Here is a 22,543-nt window from a genome sequence, read left to right as displayed (position 1 = left end):
GGAGAAGCATGTGCTTCTTCCTACTTGTGGAATCTGAATCAAGACCTTGATCTACTATTTTAATAGAACACGATACACAAATCCACATCAGTGCTGCCGCCTGCAGGCTCAGAGCCTGAGAGTTAACTCACTGTCACCACAAAATGGATTGCTTGCAAGGAAAAGCGTTAATTGTAAAAAGATTAAATCATCAGAAGACTTTTCAGAAACGTTGTATTTTTGAAAAAAAAAAAAAAATTTATCCAGTTGATCTTTTAGGAACATGCAAATTGAACTGCTACTGACAAGTTTTTTAGCTGGCGTCTTCTCCCTCACAATTCCTGCAGTGTTAAGTGGTGTGCCATTAAGGAGATGCAACCACAGGAAATTAAAGTAGGAAGTGACTGCTGGATGTTTAAAACCCAAATCCCTCCTTTCCCAAGTCACATGGCTGCTGAGCAGCAGCTAGGAAACCAGCTCCCCAGGAGACTCGCCTTTGCTTATTTTGCCACAATGATCCCAAATACAGTTTTCCCTGAAATGTTTCAGCATCTAAATACTGCAAGAAAGCAGTCAGCAATGCTGAAGTTGCTGGATTAATTAGAAGATTAAAATAACACACTCATATATTTGAGGGTTTTGCATGAAGAAATATTGATGCTGGAGGAAATCGAAGTGCATTTTAAACCAGAAGTTATGTATGCAACCAACACTAGTCTGCAAGTACGTAAGATTCCATTTAATCTGTTACTTTATGGGTTTTCTTCTCATGAAAATAATCCTGAGGATGGTGGTAGGGAATCAAAACTATCTATGAAGGAAAGTTATGTACCTTACCTATTTTCCTATATACAAGATATTCTCTAAATACCCTCTTAAGTAGGAAAGTCACTGAAGCACTTCAGATTTTCACTAAAAACAATTAGAGAAAGTTTGAATTATATTCCTGTAGTTAAAAACTATGTTCTAACAAGATACGTTGATACTTTGGTTTTAGATACTTAACAGAAGTTCCAGTGATGCTCCTACTTTCCTACACTTCAGTAAAATACAGGGAATTTAAAAGCTAAAGGATCAAAGCTCATGGAGCACTTCAGGAATGACAAGGTTTAGCAGAGGAGTGACACGTGATGTTCTCGACCAAATAAAACTACGTTGGATAATCTTCACGTTCCTACAGCCTGACATCAGTAGGACACGGTATAATCCTAACGCTGTCAGGCTGCTTCTTCCAACCAACTTGGCGCTTTTCCTTTGCCACCACACTTTCCCAATGCCTCCCCTGAGGGATACTTGCATTTAGGGTTTTCTTTTCTGCTAGGCTGAAGGAGAAGGTAATTTGTGACAGTTGTAATCAATCCCCACCCTGCGCCCTCAGTTTAGCCATACGCTTCTCATATAATGCCAGCTGCAAGTTTCACAGAGTAAGCGAGTACTCGTGCCAGGAGATGCACAGAAGCATGTGTAGTGTGAACCACTCCAGGTCTTACATACATTCCCCAACCCTGTTCGTCCATTCTGGTCCTGGAGAGGCTTCAGGCGCCAGTTGCTGCAACCCCGGCCACACAGGTCACAGCTGCCTGTCCTGCTAAGGAACGAGACACAGGCAAAACCACTGCAGACAGGTACCGTGGCTGTCAAGATTAAGAGCGTGGTGTTAAGTATTTGTCAGGAAACAAAGTTTCCTAACTTTTACTTAAAATTCTCAAATGAATTCTGTCATGCTTTCACAACACCTGTGGCTCCTCTAGAAGTCCTTCTCAGTTCGAGGAGCCAGCCTCTGTTAGAGCTGCGCCGGTGCTGTCACTTGGCTACCAACGTAGCCCTGAAAAGGTGAATTATCTTACAGAATATGTCTTGAATAACTGCCCATCACCTCACAGCAACAGCAGGGGTGGCAGTCAGGCACCCAAGAAAGAGCTAATTCAAAACAAACATTGTAAAGAGCTTTAAGATATTTTGCCTCACTTACTCATTAACTCCACCACATACATTTATCTAGTATTCTAGTATATACAAATATATATATAAAATATATATACACACACTATTATATAATACATTTGTTTTCACTCCCCCCCAGCCGGTTTCTGGTACTAGCCAAAGCCGAGCTACCTCAAAGGCAGACAACTGCTTTAATCCAGCATGGCAAATTCTATTTCTGCACATAAAGAGCTACTTAAATTCACCCAAATAACCTTTTAGATTAAGACGGACAGCAGAAGTCTGTAAACAAGAATAAATTTATTTTAGATTCTTTAAAGATTTAATGATATACAAAATGTATACAGTATTATATCCTTATAACATTTTACCTTTCCCCATCAAACATAAAACACCATTTAAACAGCTACTGTGTTCGTGCCTTAGGTCTGTATCTATAAGATACACTACTGAATAAAAAATTTATAGAGCTATATACTGCCCTTTTAATTAAAAATTACAAATTAGTACCTATGTAACAAAAAAAATCGCAGCATGAAACTTCAGTTGGACAACAGTTTTCTCTTGCTGAATGCTCAACAATATTTGGGACAGTTAAATTACATTTTATTGGCATGAAGGTGCATTGCAATCTCCCGTACTTTACACAATGCTAATCCAACCCTAGCCTCTTCTTAAATAAGTACCACAAATAACATAAAATTAAAGATGTTTTCTACATAATTTTAAATACATTTACAAGTTATGTGTACATTCGGTTTCGATATACTGGTTTCACAAGATCTTTGGAAGGCGTAACTTCTGAAGCAGTCACTACGTACGAGGAAAAGCACTTCCAACTTGTGTTCTTACAAGGCAACTTATTTGGACCAGCACATACTATTTCTTCTATTAAATACGATTATACCAGTCTATCATGGCTTTGTTACTATTCGACAGTGACTTGGTGAAACTGAAATGTGTAAAACAAGAAATTTCATTATGCACCATTAGGGCTCTATTCCACACACACACACACAACCCCCCCCTAAAAACAAACAAACAAAAAACCAACCAACCAAACAAAAAAACCCCACCCCCTAAAACAAACCAATCCCAACCCAGCTTTACAGCCACGAAGCTGAATCCTGATTCAGGAGACTCTCTCCACTGGAACAGACCAAGTTTCTACCTTCGACCCCAGCCTACTGGCATCATATATACACCTCATTTGGCTTTGTCCTCTTCAAAAGGCCAGACTGAAAGACATCTGGTGAGAAAACATTAGTGGAACACTTCCCAAAACCCACTCCAATAATACTCTGGCGTTACAGAGGTAGGTGCTTTCTCCTGTCTTGTCCTGATCGACAGTAAGACAGCGGCCAAACAAACGCGTTACCTTAAAACATCGATTGCCAAACTGCTTTCGATGGAAGGCAGACCGCACACTGCAGGTCACTACAGAGAGAAAATCCTCCACTAAACCAAAACAAAATAAAAAATAAACCTTCTGCTAAAAAGCCCCTTTAAAAACATATCTTAAATTCTGTCATTATTCCACCTTTAGAGCGAGCAGCCGCCAAGCTGTTCTCTGTAGATGGTTATCACAAGTTGTTAGGTCCTTAGATTATGGACCAGCCAAAATTCCACGTATAAGACAGCAGTCCTTAGTTTGACATATCTTTCTTTTAATTATAGTGAAGGAAAGGTAAGTGACAACTTTGTGATGTTCCATGAAGTTTGGATGAAGCCACTGATTTGGTCACATCATTAGAGCATCAGACGAATAGAATTAGCTGAATCGGATTCTTTGGTGCAGCTTCCAGGCTGAATTGTCAGTTCAGGGGAATCGTCCTGAGGAAATAGGATCTTGTCAGGTGTGTAATCATTCCTCTTCAGATCTGTGCAAACAAAATGAAGTCATAATTAATGATGACTGTTTCTTCAGCTAACAGAATCAATGGGGCATAGAAGTCTTTCAAAGAATGGGGTATGCACGTATGTTCTTATAAGGAAGAATTCCTCAATATGTACTATGTCAAAAAAGGATGTGTTTATCATACATGCAATCAGAAGCCTAAAGCTCTTCTTTGAAAAGTGATGGAAAACCCTGAATATTTCATCTATAGCTATTATAGCAAGTTTTGAGTCAACTTTCCATGGAAATCAGATCCTTCCATGATCTGTTTTGATGGTACCAGGATTTACAACGCAAATTTAAAATAAATGACCTTTCTTCATATGAGAAACAACCTGGAAAAGAAGTGTGAAACAGGCAGGAATCACGCAAGTTCCTTATGTTGTTCTGCTGGAGTCTAAAAGCCTGATACAGAGAAACAATGTCAAGGTTTGAGATGAGTGTAGTGTAGTCCATGCAGCAAAAATATCTGGAATTGAAAGTTTTTAGCAGAATGAATTTTTGCAGACCTAGACATGTTTTTATTAAAAAAAACCCAAGCAAACAAAAACCAAACAACAAAAAACAAATAATACAAAAGAGAAAAAAGAAAATCAGACACACACACGAAAAACCCACCAACAAAAACTGCCAAAACACAAGCAACATTCTGTTCAAAAAGCCTGAAGATCAGCAATCATCTTGACCTCCTTTTCCTACTTTTTCTAGGAACCTTTATCGTTTTTTTTACCGTCTCGATCAATCTAATCTACCTTCCTCAAATCCTGTGCAATACGGATATAGAACACACAGATGTTCTTAATTACTTCATCTTGGATTTTATCTTAAAATGGCACATCATTTTAAAAGTTAAATCACAAAAGTGCTGTTTATTACTTATTCCACTTACCCAGCACGGCATAACTATTGCATTATGTGTCATGCAACATCCATGACATGAGTGTCTCTGAAGAAGAAATACAACAGGTCTTACCAGGAAGTTTCAGTTTCCTGCAGCAGGAATTACAGTGATGCTTCGCTCTGAAGTTTTTTATTGCATCCTCTCCCAGGTTGGCCGGACCAAACACCATATCGTATGACCTTAGAAATAAAGTGTACACAAACATGGGTCACATGTGTGCTCTGGTAAAAATTTTATAATACTTTTCTTTAAATCCTTCTTTTAACCTTACCTTTTTTCTCCAGCTTTTATCACAGAGGGATCTGTCAAATTTTCACCAACACCTTCAGACAGCACAAGAAGAAAGGTTAAATCTGATACATTACATAAATGCATTAATTTGAAAAGTCTTCGCATCCTTAGCTATGACTTCTAATTTCCCCAAGAATAAAAGCAGAAAAAAACCCCCAAAAACCCCCCAAATGATATGTGCTACTCTACCCTCACAAAAATCGCTCATAAATAAGCACTTTGTACTTCTCAGATTTCTTCCACCTATTTTTACATCTGCCTGTGATTTCTAACTGGAGTTTTCACCTGTAAGAAAGAAGCTTCCTATATAGCTTTCAGCCAGAGTACCTGACATACAATTCAGGATAAATAAAGCTTACCATATTGGCACTACAGAAATGTGCAAAATACAGAACTTAGAATGGTGCATATTGTTAGAAAAAGATGTCTATATTTATATTCCCTGTGCTGCTCTAAGATTTAATGCCATTAGAGCAACAGAGCTGGGAAAGGGGCTGGGGCACGAGTCCCACGGGGAGCGGCTGGGGGGGCTGGGGGGGTTCAGCCTGGAGAGGAGGGGGCTCAGGGGGGACCTCATCGCTCCCCACAGCTGCTGCAAGGGGCTGCAGCGAGGGGGGGTCGGTCTCTTCCCCCAGGTCACAAGTGACAGGACAAGAGGAACCGGCCTCAAGTTGCACCAGGGGAGGCTTAGATTGGAGATTAGGAAAAATGTCTTCGCTGGAAGGGTGGTCAGGCGCTGGCACAGGCTGCCCGGGGGTGAGGTGGAGTCACCGTCCCTGCAGGTATTTAGAAGACATGTAGAAGTGGCATATAGGGACACGGTTTAGTGGTGGCCTTGACAGTGCCATGTTAATGGTTGGACCTGATGATCTTAACGGTCCTTTTGAACCTAAATGATTCTAAGATTAAATAAGACAACCACAGATTCAGATTAATTAGACCTAGATGCACTGACTAATGCTTGTTATTTATTAGAGACATATGAATCCTTAATAAAATGCTATCACAAGAGAAAAACCTCCATACATCTGCCTTGGCCCCAATCCCAATTTCAAAATAAGGACATTACCTTGCAGATCTAGTACCAACAACTCTCCTCTTGTATACTCATATGTCCAATGGCTGAAAGCTAGCATAACTTCCTCTAGCATGTTGGTTGGAATTATTTCATCACCGTTATTATTGTTATATTTTCTAAACTCTCCAGTCATGCACTCTTCAACTGCAAACCACTGGCCAGCAGAGTGGCAATATAACAGGAAAACTTCCAGGAACCTAGTAAAAAGCATACTTAATGAATATATTTCCAAATAAATGGCAAATATATCATTACTACCAGATTGTTGATTTACTAATAATTTGTATAGCAGTTTCAAATGATTTAAAGTAATTTATATTATCGCGCTAGGCTAGAATCAGTGCAAAAAGTAACAACCAAGAACACTGCCAAGGAGAACTCTGCTTCACACATTCATAGTTATGTTCTGAGACCTACATGCACAGATCAGTACCTAAATATATTTGATCCATCTGTTAACAGCCCCGTAGGCATTCTTCTCTGTCAAAAACATGCAGCATAATGGAAGTTTAAATACACTCACCTTGGAGAGTATGGAATGGATTTGGGCTTCATTTGATTGAAAGCAAAGGTGAGCTTCTGTGCTGCTCTCTGCTGCTGGATTTCCTACGATTCAAAGCCCATATTTTGTTAGCTACACGGTATGATCCAACATCAAGGAGACAAAACAGCAGCATAAACAGTAAGCATCTATTCCCCCCCAGGGTAGCGTAATTAATTCCTTGGTTTTTAAATTACATCTACATCTTCAGAGTCTGAGCTCTTTGATTAAGTAAACCATACTGGAGCAGAGTTTTTAACCCTTTTGCTCATACAGAACCCCAGGCTAACCTTCTTTTTTTTTTTTTTTCCTCTTTTTCTAATAAGTATACACTATTTTTCAGGAAGGGTGGAGAGGAACTTCTGTTTCATGTACCATGCCTGTCTATGTTTAATAACTGAAAAGGATAAAACTTACTCTCAAGCACAAGTGTAACACAGTGTCCTCCTTATAAATGCTTGACCAAGTATTCACAACTTCAGGAAGAAAACTCTTGATGATATAAAGATGTCCCGATTTCAGGATATCATATTCTGACCATGTGCATACTACTTTAAGAGCTCGACGTAAACCTCCTCCCATCTCCTCTTTACTTAAAAATTCAATTTTAGCACAGAGTCCAAGTTGCGACCAGGAAGACATGCTGTTGTTCAAGATGCTGGGAGAACTTTCTTCAAGGCGATACACGGTGACTGGCTCACCTACGTTACAATGCAAAAAGTAAATACTGCATTTAATTTTCCAAGTTTAAAATTAAAAAGCGCTGAAAACCTACAGTTTCTTAGATTTCAATGTGCTGCAATATTAAGTTGTCACTAACATCCTGAATTAACAAAAGAACTTAAACTACCCAGTGGGAAGACCCCTCTCCAACTTCTTTCATAGAGCAGCAAAGTAGTACAGTGGCTTTGTCCTCCTAATTAGAACTATTAATGACACTGCTCAACCAGCATTAAGAACACTGAATAAATGTTTTTTTTACACTTTATATCAGTCAAGACAATTTAAAGGAATCCTTCCAGAACAGCTTGTTATAAAAACTGTTAGTACAATACCAGCACCACTGTATCACCATTTCTGAGGACAACTACAATTAAATCTACATTTCATAATCAAGTGAGCTGCCCTAGAACAGGTGTCATACCCATTTATGTTTCTGAGTGTTGCAAGACAGGCACTAGAATTCATTTAGTTCACTAAGACTTTAGTTTGAAATTTAGTGTGAAATTTGGCTCAGTCATTCTTTATTAGAAGGAACCTGTACGGGGTTTACTTTTGTTTTCTTCCCCAAAAGACCAGAGTGAACCAGCAACAAGAAGTACAGTTCTTACCTCTTGGAGGCACAGGAGTGAATGGAATGCTCTGTGATAATCTCATCAAGTTATTTCTTTCTACAGCTAGAGGGAAATTACAGCATTTGTTAAAGTTTAAGGATCTAATAAGCATCATTAAAAATATGAACATTACCTCATGAGGGACTGACCTGAGTAATAGTAATTGATATCCATGATAGGCTTGAAAGGAGAAGCAATGCCTGAAAAAAAATTAAAAAGAGAGCGTCTTCTTGCTACCTGTATTGTGTATTGAAATTGCCACATGCAAAGAACACTTGCCAAGTAACTAGAGTTTGAAAAAGATTTGCTGTGCAGAAAGTACATCATATAGCTTCCTGCTTAGCTCTTCAGTACCTCGGGGGAGGGGGAGAAAAAAAATAATTAAGAACTGTAGTGTTCAATAGTAGGCTATTTACTGACAGGGAAAAAAATATCACACTATTATGTGTCCATTCAGTTCCAAATTATCAGTAGTTAAATACATTCTCATACAAAATCCAAACAGTTGCTTATATAAAAAGCTCTCAGCTTGTTTATAGCAGAAACAAACTTACCATTCAATGCATCTTCTTCAGATGGCCTGTGAAATGCCACAAAACCAACAGTCATTGCCTCTTAAAAATGTACTTTGTATTCACTGATTTGACACGTCACCCTAGGTCACCTTGTTAACCTCACAGTCCTGCTTTTATCCTCTTTTTCAAGGGCAGCACAGGCTTCTTAATTACAAAACAGTAATGGAGGGTTGTTAAGTAATCTCATGTTTTTTAGAGCTACGCTTCAAATACCACCAAGTCACGCACAACATTATGCAAAGTCTGCATCACAAGAGCCCATTCCCACAGAGGTGCTTTAATTAAAACTTGTTCACAACAGCTTACCTTTCTGTTATCAGATTAATAAAGTAATGGCTTTAACGGTTAACTCGGGGGATAACTGTTAACAAGAGCCATGTCTGCAGAATCTCAGAGAAGGTTTACAGTTTGAAAGGTTGGGTAAAGACCTTTACCGGGAAGCTAGTTCCTTAATAAGTGTCAACACAGGCATTTTCATTTCAGGGCATGTTTTGCCTTCTGACATGTGACCCCATTAATCTAAATAGAACCTGTCAAAGCATTCCAGTGAACACATTCAGTTATTTATTAGAAAAAACCCTTAAACCTTGGGTTTTTTTCATTAAGTGCAACTGAATACCACTATAGCCAAAGACAACGACCCGAAAAAAAACCAAATCAAAATACAGAGCAATAAAAAAAGCTTACTTACATTTGACTGCTGTTTGAAGGTCTACCTTGTAACCAATCCTTTAAAACAAAGGAGAGGAAAAAACAAATAAGGTTTTGGTTTTGTAAGGAAAACATAGTACATTCATTGGAGGTGGGGTGGTAACAAGTTTTAAGATCTCGCAGTACAGCCAGTTTATCAGAAATACTTCACCAGGCTGTACTGAACCGCAGTTGAATGGAAAGACTCAAATACAACCGAGGAATGGTAATTACAATTTAAAGAATAGATAGGGCTATATATTCACCATTGGTTTATGGATTATATAAATAATTAATTTCTTAAACAAAAGTTGTGGGCTTTTCCCCATAAACAGGAAGCAGCGTAAGTTTTCATGGTGAGGTTATGCACAAGGTGTAGCAGAGAACGTGCACAACTCCTTCCCCTCAGCCAAAACAGGTCCCCTTCTGTCGTGTCCTTGAACAAATGATTCCACAAATCAGTATTGTTCTTTACACAATCTGCTGCTCCTCCTTCATTTGCTCAGTTTCTAGTTCTGGTTAACAACAAAAAAGGCAGATACACACCGTTAGTAAGGCTGCTTTAGAGTCTACTTGCTGAGTGTCTTCACTCGATGCTCTTCTGCTCTTGCTGTATACTACGAATGAAAGAGATTCGTCACAGGACAAAGGACGGCACACGCTGTTGGTACTCACCTATTTCCTAAGAGTCAGCAACTAGGCTCCTTGGTGTGGCTCTCATAGAAAAAGCCTGATCCACCACTATCTGATCTTTACACACTTCCAGCACAGCCCTGACTAGATCACTTTGCTTGTCATGACTCTAGCTACCTGTGGCAAATACAACAGAATTAAGCTGGCGTGACTAGAACCACCGCAACGAGTCACAGGAGCAGAATCAAGTAGCACCAGCCAGGAAAATATTTCAAGATGCTTTAACCTTTTGTGTTTCCTTTGTATCTTCTTAGAATATGCATTATCATGAGAATTTAGAAATAAAATGAGGTTACCTGAAAAGACGACACACTTACATTGTTCTGAATGGGCTGCCAGAGGGTCAGTAAACCCACCGCAAGAACTGGATTGTCTTAGACCACAGTCAGTCTGAACACCCTACACAAAACAAACAAAGAAACACAACCCACCACATATCATTAGTCTTCATTATCATTGTTCTAAACTGCTACTCTTTTGGCACACAATCTGCCCAGTTTTCTTTTCAAGGACTATCTAGGATTCTTTTTAAAACTTCTGGATGTACCTGTAATACCTTGCTGCACAACAACGTGCAAATCGAGTGCCTAATTCATTTAAAATGCTCTTCATAGTAACCATCAGCTCTAACATGTTCAGGTGCACATTAAGACTACTGACCCATACTGAAAAAGTTCTTTAAAAGAAAACGTTACAACAGGATACAACTACAGAAGCGTACATTGCACTGCATCTCTACCAGCACCAAGTTCAGCTATCCTGTCACGAGCTCTTGTTAACTATCAATCCCCATTTAAGAACGTGGCTCTAGCGGAAACTAAGGTTCAGGTCGAACCCACTGAAAATAGGAACAAAATCTAGAGAAGTCTTACCACACAGAAACCTGCAGTTTGAATGGAATTTCCTCACGGATGTATTCCTTAATAATAATTACATACTTTCTGATTATCTACTGAGCCGGTCAGCTTTTGACAACAAAATATTTCTTTTGTGAAAAAGGAGAAAGGCAGTTTCATCACAAACTAGAACTACCTGAAAACTGGCATAGGGCTGGAACACGCCTCACAACCAGCCTATTAATTCCAATGGTTACCTGAATAAAATTAACAGACTAAAAGAATAAAAACCTAGAACTTGGAACGCTATGCCATTTTGGGTTCCAAGATTTATAACAGTCAGGCAATTGCAACCACCCTTTTTCACCCTTCCCTCTTAAGGAATACACTCCCACACACCTAAACACATACACACGCACCTGTGTGTACATGTGTCCAAAATATGCGTGTGTGTCTACAGAGGTGTGTATATAAATATGAGAAAGACTATTTCTTTATATCCCTAAACATAAATACTTCATTGGAATGCAACACAGAGAATGCACCTGCTGAAAGTGTCTTCTGAAGACCCATTTTTAGGTCTATATGCATTTCAGTGTTCAGCATACATCTTCAGCATCTTACAATCAATGACTGTAGTACCTACGTGAAAGATAAGAATCAAACCAGCCCCACCAGTTAACCTGGGACAACTCTATTACTACGCGTCTAAGAACAGCAGTACTGTCTGGAAACGCTACCAGAGTTTGCAACCCAATAGTAACAAACACTGGAACGACGTACACCTACGTCAAGGAGACATCCAGCTGTATTTGTACAAAGGTTCAACTGTACAACTTTTTTTTTTTTTTTCACCCCCCTCCCTTTTTTTTAAATCATGGCCAGGGTTTACTTACAGATAATGATTTAAGAAAACAGATATCCCTGTCTTCGCTGTAAAGAATACATTTGGTACTTGGTGAAAGTAATGTCTCTAATAAATGGAAACCTTCTTTACTTACTTGAAGCCTACTTGTCTCTATGCCCTCCAATATAGCCTTTTTGAAGTCTTCCTGTCGCTCCTGTTAAAAAAAACCAAAGCAAACTGTAAACATGACTACGAAAAAAACCCCACGCCAAAAATACAGGCAAACAAAAAGCTCTTCGGTCACACATTGTACTTAATCAGAAGGTCCTGAAGGAGCACCTCAGCAGAACACATTGAAAATGGTCATAACGCAACTCTCAAGCCAGATTCTCCCCTGAATGAGGGGTAACTGCAAATGGTAACTGGTATTTACTAACTTATCTTCACAGCTACAGTGAGAAAACTAGCTTTTTTAAATATACTATAGCATTTGGAGGACAGGTTTGTTACGATTAACCACTTTCCATTTAGTTATTTTTATTACTCTTTAAGAAAACGGAAATTACACTTCATTTTAGTTTGTGACAAGTTTATTGCAAAGGCTTTTTTCTTCTTGGAAGCATAATGAACACTTTTTGTCACTTTTTAAAATCATATACACTATAATCTTGCTCTATAAAATATCATGTAAACCACTGAAATCTTCCTAAATGCTGATCTTGAAATTTGTAAGTGTCAAACATTTCATTAAACACTAATTATAGGATACGTAACTTTATCTTAATTCACAGTTGTAGTCATCTCACCTTTCATGACCTCAGACCTTGTTTAATATTTCATTAGTATCATATTATGAAGCAACAGTATTTGATGTGCAGTTAAGGTTGCACGAGTTTTCATGAGATATTTTTTTTTAAACAACAGAAACCAGATACACATTCCTTCCAGGCTGCATTTTGCAAGTTCTTTGACTATATTTGCTCTTAGACTTTTTCAAAACATATTGTGATGGTACAGATTTAAAAAAAAAAAAAAATTATCCCCATTAACATGCTTGAGAGAAAGCCTTCCGTGCTTACCTCAATATCAGCACTCCTTTCTTTAATTTTGCTTGCTGCCTCTTTAAACCGCTGTAAGTCCATGCTGTCTCTGTGACCTTTGACACAGTGAATTCAAAAAGAGTATTCAAAATCAAAGGCAACCTCCAGTGCTCTGACCATGCCAACAGTTCGCATCACCACAGCAAAGGGTTACAAACCATCTAAGTTCTGGGTGCCTGTTCGCACTAGAGACGACTTTGCAAACACGCTAAATATCAGTGTCAAAGTGTTAACGTGAAACTACGGGTTTTCCCACATCAGTGTGTGGATCACTACAATCCAAAAAGTAAAACTAACATTTTAAAATTTTACTCGAGTGCATGCTCCTCATGTGAAAGGCACTGGGCAGTCGGACGTATGACAAAGGAAGGACAAGTAGACAGCTGTCCTGAGGTAGCTTTTACAATATACCCTTCATCCTCCCTGTTGCAAGAAGCACTTTTCAGAATTTTACTAATCATGTGGCTTTATAATGAATGAAAATCTAGTTGACTTCACAAGGGAAAGCTGTGCTGTATCACGAGTTTTATCAAACATGGACAGTAAGAATGAAGAGTATGTTCTAAATGCTAGAAATGTCAGAGGACTGGACACTTAAAACTTGGCTCCAGTAAAATAAGTATCGTTAGTATTCAGAGCTATTAGTGGTGAAATACATTTAGAGATTAGATAAGAGGTATACAATCACTGTCCGTTATTTCTGTTTAGTCTTGCTTTCTGAATTTAAAAAAAATAAATTTTTAAACCATGAGGAAATTATAAATAGCTACTGACTGTACAAATTATTTGTATCGATACAGATTGATCTGCAGATGTGTAGATACTCTTCCTATGCATACACAAATCTAAAAATGCTAGTGCATGTAGGTAACTTCTTAGGACTCGAAGTTTCACAGCAGTAGAATAAACTCTTGCCTAAAGATTTAAATTTTTTACATCCTCAACAAACCTTCTGGAAACACTGAGACATCCCTGAACACCTGGGGCAAGACAACACCTCTGCACGCAACCTGACAATTCCGGACTGTGCTCTTCTGCCATACACGAAGCACACTCAAAGCATGATGTACTTTACAGAAATCAGTTAGTAAACCCACACCTGTGTTTTGCAATGAATCTGCCACTGTTTTACCATTTCAAATATTTATGTAACTCTAACCAGAAACGTGCACCTTTTTACTGTTCAGCAAAACTTGAGGGAAGGCATAATGCTATATTTAATAAAAGGACTTTGGAAGCTTCCAAAATGACTGCCAAAAGATATGTTAGCCTAGGCAACAGTGGAAGATCCCAGTTACAACAGTGTTTAGAAACATAGTATAGGAGGATCCCTCAGCTTGACACAGATACCATAGAGATATTTGTCCAGGATTCCATCAGCCTAAGAAGTCTTCTGTAATTACGTCAAGAAATAGACAATATTTTTGGCTTATGCAATGAGAAGGTAGGAGCTTTATAATGAGTCACAAAAAGTTTGTCTACAACGCCCATACCAAGTTGTGGAGCTGCTAATTGCACAAAACTGTTATACTCAACAACTGGCTAATGTTTTTCAAAAAAATATTGTCTATGTGACAGAATTATAAAGAAATGATAATTTAAGTTAAAAAAAATATTCAAGCAACATAGGGAAATTAGAGATGTTAAAAGCAAAAAAAGCAGAGCAAAATGGTAGAATAAAGTCACCTGCAACCGGAATACACCCAAAATACTATACAATTCTTGGTAAGTCAAACCTTGTGGCTTAGATTTGGTCCACAGTTTATGAAGTAGTCCCATAAGGATGTTAGAACATAAATCTTGGGTTTGTAGTTCCATTGCATGGACATGCTGACTTTTGGAAAGTTCATCTTTAACATTCAATTTTCCGTGTGAGCTGCCACAGTTGACTGTTGACGTCAAGTCGCCAGTTGACAAAGAGAACTTCGTCGGGGCGTTGTTCTTCGATAAGTTGACAGAGGACTGGTGATCACATTTGTCAACTCTGCAGCTGTAGTTATCATTAGTGTCACTCTCATCATGAATAAAACCACAATTAATGTATCCTCCATTTTCAACAGAAGGTTGGGTGAAAGCAAGGCAAGCAGAGCCAGAAGCAAGAGGATAAGAGCAGCTAATAACGACTTCAGGACATTCAGAATCTACTTGGTTATACTTACCCACAAACGCACCAAATTCTACATTATTATCTCCTTCTGTAGCCTTAGAGAAAACAGTCTCTTCATGCTTTGCTGAAGAATCCAGCTGACTTTTGCAACTGGGCCGAGATGGAGTGCTAACAAAAAATTTGGTTGTTGGGGATGTTACATGTGGCATGCTGTTGGATGAATTGCCTAATTTCTTACTTTTACTAATGGATTTTGAGATCTCTGCAGCCTGTATTCGTTGACGAAGTTCTGGAGGAGAAACAGCATTTGAAAATAAGGCACTGCCCGAGGAACCTGCCTCTTGAAAGTTTATTTCTTCTCTTCGGGGAACTGGAGCTAACTCCTGACCAATTGTCTTATGTGGGACTTCTTTTTCATCACGTATAGAAATGTTACAGAGTAAAGCATTATTACTCTCAAGGCCTCCTTGTGGAAAAGAACCAAAGACGTTTCCAATGCTGTGCTTTTTCCACACAGAAGATCTCAGCGAGCCATCCTCAATGAGGTTTTGTGCCAAATGTTTTGAAATGCTCAATTCCCGTGTGATTTCGTTGTGAACCTTGCTAGCTTCTGAAGCTTTCTGTGCAGTCAGCGTTTTCAGGGTATCCACAGTTAGAGCCGAGAGATCCTGCAGGTGCCCAATCTGTGAATCTAAAGACTGTAACGACCGTTTTATGTAGTTGACACGATCGCCAACCTCCTTTATCTGAATGCACATTTGTTCCACCCTAAGAAAAAAATCAAATTATGAAGTAGCTAAGAAAGGTATTTTTCTTGATATGCAAAAGAAACATCTTTGCAACCCTTTCTGCCCATTTAATAAGGAAAAAAACTCTGAAATTTCAAGATGGTATACACTATTATATTGGACTGTTCTGTAATACAACATTTGCACATGATTTTGAATCACGGAATTGACATATACATCAGTACAGGGCCTACAGCACTTTTTCAAATTTATCAGTTTATTATAACACCACGAGAAACTAAATAACATGATTACCTCAGCTTACTGAGTGCTGCTACAGATAAGGACACATCAGTCACATTATTAGCCTCTGCGTAGCAATGGAAAGACATCACCTCAAGTTTGCATAAATACTTTCTGGAGCTGCATTTTACACCCACCCCACACCCCACCCTCCCTTAAAGCACATTTAAAAAAAAAACAACGGCAAAAGTTCTAAGCTTCCCTATTCAGAAATTTTAGAATAGAATAGAATCTTTTAGGCTGGAAAAGACCTTTGAAATCATCAAATCCAACCGTTAACCCAAGACTGCCAAGTCCATCACTAAACCATATCACTAAGCACCGCATTTTAAGTATTCTACCGTTCAAATGTGACTCGAATCCTCTCCTCGCTTCCAGAATGAAATTTATCATCTTTTTCGTTGAAATACATCTCAACACATAGCTCTTCAAAATCATGCAGTTTCTTTTGATCTTCTTCTGTCAGGAAGAGTTCTAAAGAAAGATTAAACAGTTAAGCCAATGCACGTGTAGTGAAGCAGCACAGGTGCTGGAAACTAATACCAACACCTTGGCAAAGGGTATTAAAATTTAAAAGCAAAACAAAACCAAGAAAAAAAACCAAACAGTGCCACCTAAGACCCTTCCTCTCTCCTTGCTAGAAAAACTTCAAGGGCAAAGATTTCTGCTAAAATAAAAATCAAAATAGTAGTTCTGAGAGGATCTGTGCATAATATTATCACTCCTTATGCTCCAACCCTCCAACCCCTTTTTCTGTGAGGCAGAAGCAGCTAGATTCCTTAGCTGGATTTTATCATCTGTGGAATTTTTTTCCCCCCTCTTTTTAAATTTTCAAAAGGTTTCCAATCAGAACAGAAGTTTTCCAGAAAGAAAAAAAAAAAATCTTCCCACATTAACAGGAAATCTAATCAATCTAATCTTGGGGGTTTGTTTGTTTGCTTATGTCATAAATTAGTTTGCCTGGAGATTTGTAGGGGCTGTGCATTCCCTGCCCACAGCAGGGGGGTTGGAACTAGACGCTCTTTAAGGTCCCTTCCAACCCAACCCGTTCTATGATTCTACATTCTATTACACACTTCCATCAAAACACTGGGAATTTGAACAGAATGAGTCTTAATCAATATCAAAACCATGGGAAATTAAGACCTGCTACGACTTTCTTGAGAATGTACATGATAACCAAAAACGTAGCACTTCTCTGACAGTTTGCTTTAATCGTAACAAAAAAGTTACTGAGATTTTTTTGGATAATAACTATCCATACTTGGCCCATCTGAAGTCTTGTCTGTCTTTCTTCTTTTACATATACAACAGAAGAGGGAAGCCATGTGGCTAAGAACAATAAGTGGTGGAGGCAGAACAGGTTTTTCATGGTAGGCCATAATGAAATGATAGCGTTGATACTTCCACACAATGTTTGAAATTGCCTTGACTTGTAAATACACGTTGCTGAAAGGAAACAGAAAAGTATTAACACATCACGGTGGCTTTTGGGGTGGTGGGAGGACATGGGGGAGCTTGGTGTTTGGGGTTTTTTTGTGATGTTTGGGGTTTTTTTAAACACTTTGATAACAACCTTGAATTCTAAAGCTAGATAAGTAAGAGACAACAGCACATACTTGTTTTTTACTGCAAAATTATTTTAGTGGAAGTTGGAAATATTCAAGGAAACACCATGATCCAAAGCAAGGGGAGGGTTAAAAAAAATTATCTCATCTGGCAACAGCCTCAGAAATAAACTACACTGAGATAAAATTTCAAGTTTGCCAAACAACAAAATTATTTCTAACTAAACGTAAGTTTTTTACATCAAACCACATTAATTCTGCAGTCTGCCATTCCTCAGTGTTAGTGAGCTGCTTATCCCCATAAATGAAGCACTTGCAGAGAACTGTAAAAGACAATTTACCCCACTACAACTCAACTCAACCAACTACAGAACATTAAATTAATTTAGGACCGACAGTCAACATACAGATGAAGAAACGACTGTTTGTTTTCTGACAGAAGGAAGTTACAAAATGCTTTCAAATTCTCTTAAACTTCCGACTCCCCTAGCCTCTTAGACGTGACACACACCAGTCACACCACACGCTTCCTTGCTTAGTCACAGGCTTGCAGTGAGGAGGAGAAGACGACCAGCTTTAAAACCTGAAAATACTTCCAGCAAATGGGATTGCTTGTCATCTTGTCGCAGTGAAATAGAAACTCATCAAAGGATTAGCAAAAATTAACAATTACCCAAATACTTACTTGAAAAATGCAATAAGGAGATTAACCATAATTATGTACTGTACAAAGAGGTAGACAGCTTGAAGAAACGGGGTCAACCATGTTCCTGGGCCACAGAGATGAGCAACTTTTTCATCAGAATTATTTGCACATACTGTAGGAAAAAAAAGATAAAGAGAAAATACACAGAACTTTTAGAACTCCCAAGCAGGTATGGGGGTGGGGTAGGAAATCATTCAGAAAGATTGCAACAACCATCGGTCATGCACTGGTTCTGCAATTCAAAATGTCTCCATGCATTTAGAAATATGGTAGAAAAACGCAGGAGACAAAGTTTCTGGTTAAAAAAGCATAATACAGCACCACAGCCAGAATTTTGGCATGACAGCTGTGGGGGGAAATTCCAAAATCTAGCCAGGAACAAGCCTTGTGAGAAATGGTGATTAAGTGCAGTTTTCATTCTAAGACATTCAAGCTTTATAAAGGATTACGAAAAAGTCAAGGCAATAAGTTATTCAGCTGCAACCCGCAAAGAGGGGGAAGGAACCCAATGAACGGAATCACTGTCAACAATACTGGGATTTCATTTCATAAAAACAGAATTTCCCAAGACCTTGAGATGGGGTCTTATCTGAGTGAGTTTTCTCCTTACTTGCTGCAAAATTGCAGTGTCTTACCATCAATTTCATAGGCATACACTTCACCAAAAATCATCCAGTATGGATGAAACACAATATCTCTAGCAAGAGTCCAAGATGGTGCCTCATCAGGATACAGTATGGCCTTCCTAGGAACACCAAAACTGAGTAGCACAAGCGCCATAATCACCACGATGTAAAACATGTTGGCCACCTATTGACACAAAGAGAGTCAGTTCACCTACAAGGTCATCATCATGATTTCACACACACGTTTACAGTGACAGTGTAAACTTGATTAATTCTATATATTATATAAGGAACAGAGTCTAGGACAGCTCCACTTCAGTCACAACATTTTGTTAAGTAACCCGATAAGAAAATTTCTTTTATTTCTGTCCTTTCTTATAGTTTATTTCGTAACCTTGGCCAAAGGCAAGTGATAGTATTTCCTTTGTAACTCAAATTCCTATTAGGTGGACGAGTGGCAGCTGACAGAGAGACATTCCTTCCTAAATGCACTCAACATCTGCACAAAATGCAGAGGTGGTTTTCCAAGGACTGAAACACAGAGCCTATATCTCCTGCACAGGTTCAAGAAATCAAAGTGAGAAACAACCAACTCAACGCCCTCATTTTTAAGGAATGAGAGGGTTCAACTTTGTAGGAAAAAAACACCACTTCCACCTTTGTATACACAGGTCTTAATCCTTAAGATTTTTTTCACATTTAGAATAGCTCACTGACAGTAAAGCTATTTATTTTTAATTCAAACAGTCTGAATAATTTTTTATATGGAAGAAGACAAGAACAGAGCCACAATCTATTTCCAGTTTTCCGCGGCACAAAATATGAAAGTGCTTTAGGACACAAAACAAGTTAAAGTCTTGCACTAAAGACCACAAGGGCAAGAAAACCCAAACTATAAATAAGTCTCAGATCCAAACGGGACGCAATGCTAGACGAATCGAGAAAAAGGCATCATCACATTCATTTAGCAGCTTTTTACAGAAAAGTGACAGAGAAAGCTCCATAAAAAAGGGAGCCTTCGAATCAGTGCTTGTTTTGAAACCCATTAAGTTATATTCCGTCTAGCTAATTCTGCACACTAATGTGTTGTTGACACATTACACCAGGATAAACAACCTTTTTCTAAATAAAACTTTGAGAAAAGTTGTAAATGGATGCAGCAAGCAAAACGTATTTCAGCTGGGGAGAAAAAAACCCCAAACATTAAGGAAAGTAGTACTTACCATTTTGCCAATCATCATAACATAAGGGCCAGCCTGTTGATTTACAGCTAGAAAATCCAGTAATCGCACATACCAAAAAATTATATTGAGACAGTATGTTATTCTTCCAGCAACAAAGACATAATTTTCTCTGTAAGTGTTTTCGCCAAAATTCCCCTTTGCTCCAAATCTTAATGCAAACCCGATGAAGAAGGTGACAATGGCAACTGTGTCACTGACATTGAAGTAATCACTGAACCACACTTTAATTTTCTGATTAATCTTCCCAGCTTCTGACATAAAAATCTGCAATAAAAATAAGTGTCAGGTCTGCTCACATTCATTGCACATGGACCAACACTGAAATATATGAAGCACTCACATTTTTATGCTTGCAAAAATGAAATATCCATTCAAATGTGTAACTTTTATACTGAGCAATCAAACCCAGTGTTTAATTGTGTCAGCTTCACAACAAGGACAAGGAGGATGTACGTTTCCTTCTGGATGAATAATTTATGAAGGAATTTTGGTTTGGGGTTCTTGTGTGTTGTTTTTTTCTTTTGAGGCAGCTATTGCTACAAAAATGAATCCTACTTTCTGCCCCTTCAGCTGGGCCTGAGGTACCAGGTTAATGAACTTTCTCTCAGTGAAAAATTTTTACAGAACTTCTGAAAAGCCTCCTGCTGACCAGCAATGTTGCAGTTGTGACAGCTATCCTGTGTCCCTAAAGCTTTTTTGTTTTGTCATCTTGGTCACAGCATAGTGGTAAAAATTGACTGACACTAATAAACGAATACACATTTCACCCCTCAGGAATGTAAGGTGGTTTATTTCATTACAACTTGTAACATAACAGATTAAAAAAAATTTTTTACAAAAATCAGCTCCTGGTGGGGGAATCTCAACAACAACAAAAAAAATCAGACTGGTAGGTCTAGAAACACTGGTATTGAAACTAGCAGCCTGTACCAAAATTTAAGATAAAGGTATTCCATCAGGTACTCTGATGCTTGAAGTTTCTTGGGTTCTCTTGTTTATAAACACAGTTTAAAGCATACTGTTTTAATGGACAAAGAAAACTAAACCCCCAGATTGTTAGAGGCATACCTCACGAATTTTCTCAATTGCTGATGTGAAAATGTAAGCAATAACGATCCACTCTTGAACGGATGGCAATTCTTCCATTTTTACAAGAACCACAAACGTGTAGAGCATGAGGAATCCTAAGTATGCCAACTAAAAAAAGGAATGAAAATTATACATGTAATCACTAACGGGTTCTTTATAGATGTGCATGGAATCTTTTGATGTGGTATACAATAAAAGCTTCACATAGGATGACAGGACTATATTTAGCCCTTTAAGCTGACAAGTTGCTTTTTATAAGGAGATACATTTTCTTCTTAGAAGAGGAAAAATAGCTGTAATAAGCTATTTATTGTTAGCAAAGCTTTGTTCTTATTACAGCTATTTTTCCTTTAATAAAAAAATTTTAGAGTTACTATGACAGTACTTTAAACAAAGCTGTGCATGAACACTTTAGCCTAATAAATGATTGCAAAATTCCTGGTAGCAACTGATGAAATTAATTACTCAGGCCAGAATAAAAACGTTAACGTTAATCACTCAGCTTAAAAAAAAAATAAATACATATTTCTCAAAACCAGCATCATGAACTTTAAAAAAATCCTCAAACCACAGAGAACTGCATGTGGATATGCAGGTTTTCAGAAGCAAGTACTTCTCATTTGCAGCTTAGCAAGGTAAGGGGTTTTTATTTGTTTTTTTAAAAGCACTTAAAACTTTGATTCAGGTCACAGAGCTATGTGTTGGGAAAAGAACCCAAAGATCTACATTAGATTTCCAAATAAAAGACACATTACACAGAAGAAAACTCACCGTATTAAACCAAAACTTCACAATCGGTGCATGATAAAATGCATAAAATTTCTGTGTAATGGGAAGTCTTTTAGGTTTTGCTGGAGTCTCCATATCATGCTTTTCTAAAGTACTGTCCAAAATCCTTACTTCTTTAAACACCTCCTAAAATGAAAGGACTGTTAACTTCACATACAGAAATACATGCTTTTGGACACTCATTTTAACTCCTGCTTTGATTTAAAAATGTAATTATTTATTTTAAGTTACAAATATTGTTTTTAATATCTCCCCCTGCCCCACATTACCATAGGTATTTCATCTGCTGCATTCTGGAAGTTGTTTTCACTGTCATCCATTGCCATTTGATGCGCATCTTGAGATTGAGGAATATGTGACATTTCAGCCTTGGTCTTATATTCCAACAGCAGTATAGCAGGAGGAAGTAAAATACTCAGTATCACCTGGAAAAGATGACGACTAAGTGCAAATAGTTTACAGCTACATTAAAGTATCAGAACACACCAACACACAGAATAGCCTCTGAAAATGTTTTATCCAAATTTCACTTGCTTGTTATTGAGGAGGAAAAAAAAGTAGAAAATAATTAGTTGTTATTACTTACATACATGCTTAAGAGGCTAAGCTCACATATACAGAGTGTTCCTTGACGGGAAGATATAAGAAAGGGGAAAATCAACTAATGCCAAACCTAA

At 38.1% G+C, this 22,543-nt stretch overlaps 1 protein-coding gene across 2 annotated transcripts in view; it reads right to left on the bottom strand.

Annotated features, from left to right (window-relative positions):
• Positions 1–2,204: 2,204 nt before the first annotated feature.
• TRPM7 (transient receptor potential cation channel subfamily M member 7) overlaps positions 2,205–22,543 on the bottom strand; it is a 69,402-nt gene continuing 49,063 nt past the window's right edge. For both annotated transcript variants that reach the window (XM_080394694.1, XM_080394695.1), the window contains exons 18-40: positions 22,136–22,291; positions 21,849–21,992; positions 21,057–21,185; positions 19,968–20,252; positions 18,754–18,928; positions 18,098–18,230; positions 17,109–17,293; positions 16,186–16,318; positions 14,866–15,581; positions 12,686–12,762; positions 11,761–11,820; positions 10,241–10,322; positions 9,777–9,847; positions 9,232–9,269; positions 8,520–8,545; positions 8,115–8,165; positions 7,963–8,028; positions 7,049–7,332; positions 6,614–6,696; positions 6,082–6,287; positions 4,993–5,044; positions 4,794–4,900; positions 2,205–3,803 (exon numbers count right to left, since the gene is read on the bottom strand). In XM_080394694.1, coding sequence (XP_080250820.1) covers positions 3,673–3,803; positions 4,794–4,900; positions 4,993–5,044; positions 6,082–6,287; positions 6,614–6,696; positions 7,049–7,332; positions 7,963–8,028; positions 8,115–8,165; positions 8,520–8,545; positions 9,232–9,269; positions 9,777–9,847; positions 10,241–10,322; positions 11,761–11,820; positions 12,686–12,762; positions 14,866–15,581; positions 16,186–16,318; positions 17,109–17,293; positions 18,098–18,230; positions 18,754–18,928; positions 19,968–20,252; positions 21,057–21,185; positions 21,849–21,992; positions 22,136–22,291 — 3,390 coding nt within the window. In that variant the 3' untranslated portion in view covers positions 2,205–3,672. The remainder of the gene's footprint in view (positions 3,804–4,793; positions 4,901–4,992; positions 5,045–6,081; positions 6,288–6,613; positions 6,697–7,048; positions 7,333–7,962; positions 8,029–8,114; positions 8,166–8,519; positions 8,546–9,231; positions 9,270–9,776; positions 9,848–10,240; positions 10,323–11,760; positions 11,821–12,685; positions 12,763–14,865; positions 15,582–16,185; positions 16,319–17,108; positions 17,294–18,097; positions 18,231–18,753; positions 18,929–19,967; positions 20,253–21,056; positions 21,186–21,848; positions 21,993–22,135; positions 22,292–22,543) is intronic.

This window comes from Falco punctatus (assembly GCF_963210335.1).
Source record: "Falco punctatus genome assembly, chromosome: 7".
Taxonomy (NCBI): domain Eukaryota; kingdom Metazoa; phylum Chordata; class Aves; order Falconiformes; family Falconidae; genus Falco; species Falco punctatus.
The sequence above is the reverse complement of the archived record's forward strand: the minus strand, read 5'-3'. Positions and strand labels throughout refer to the sequence as shown.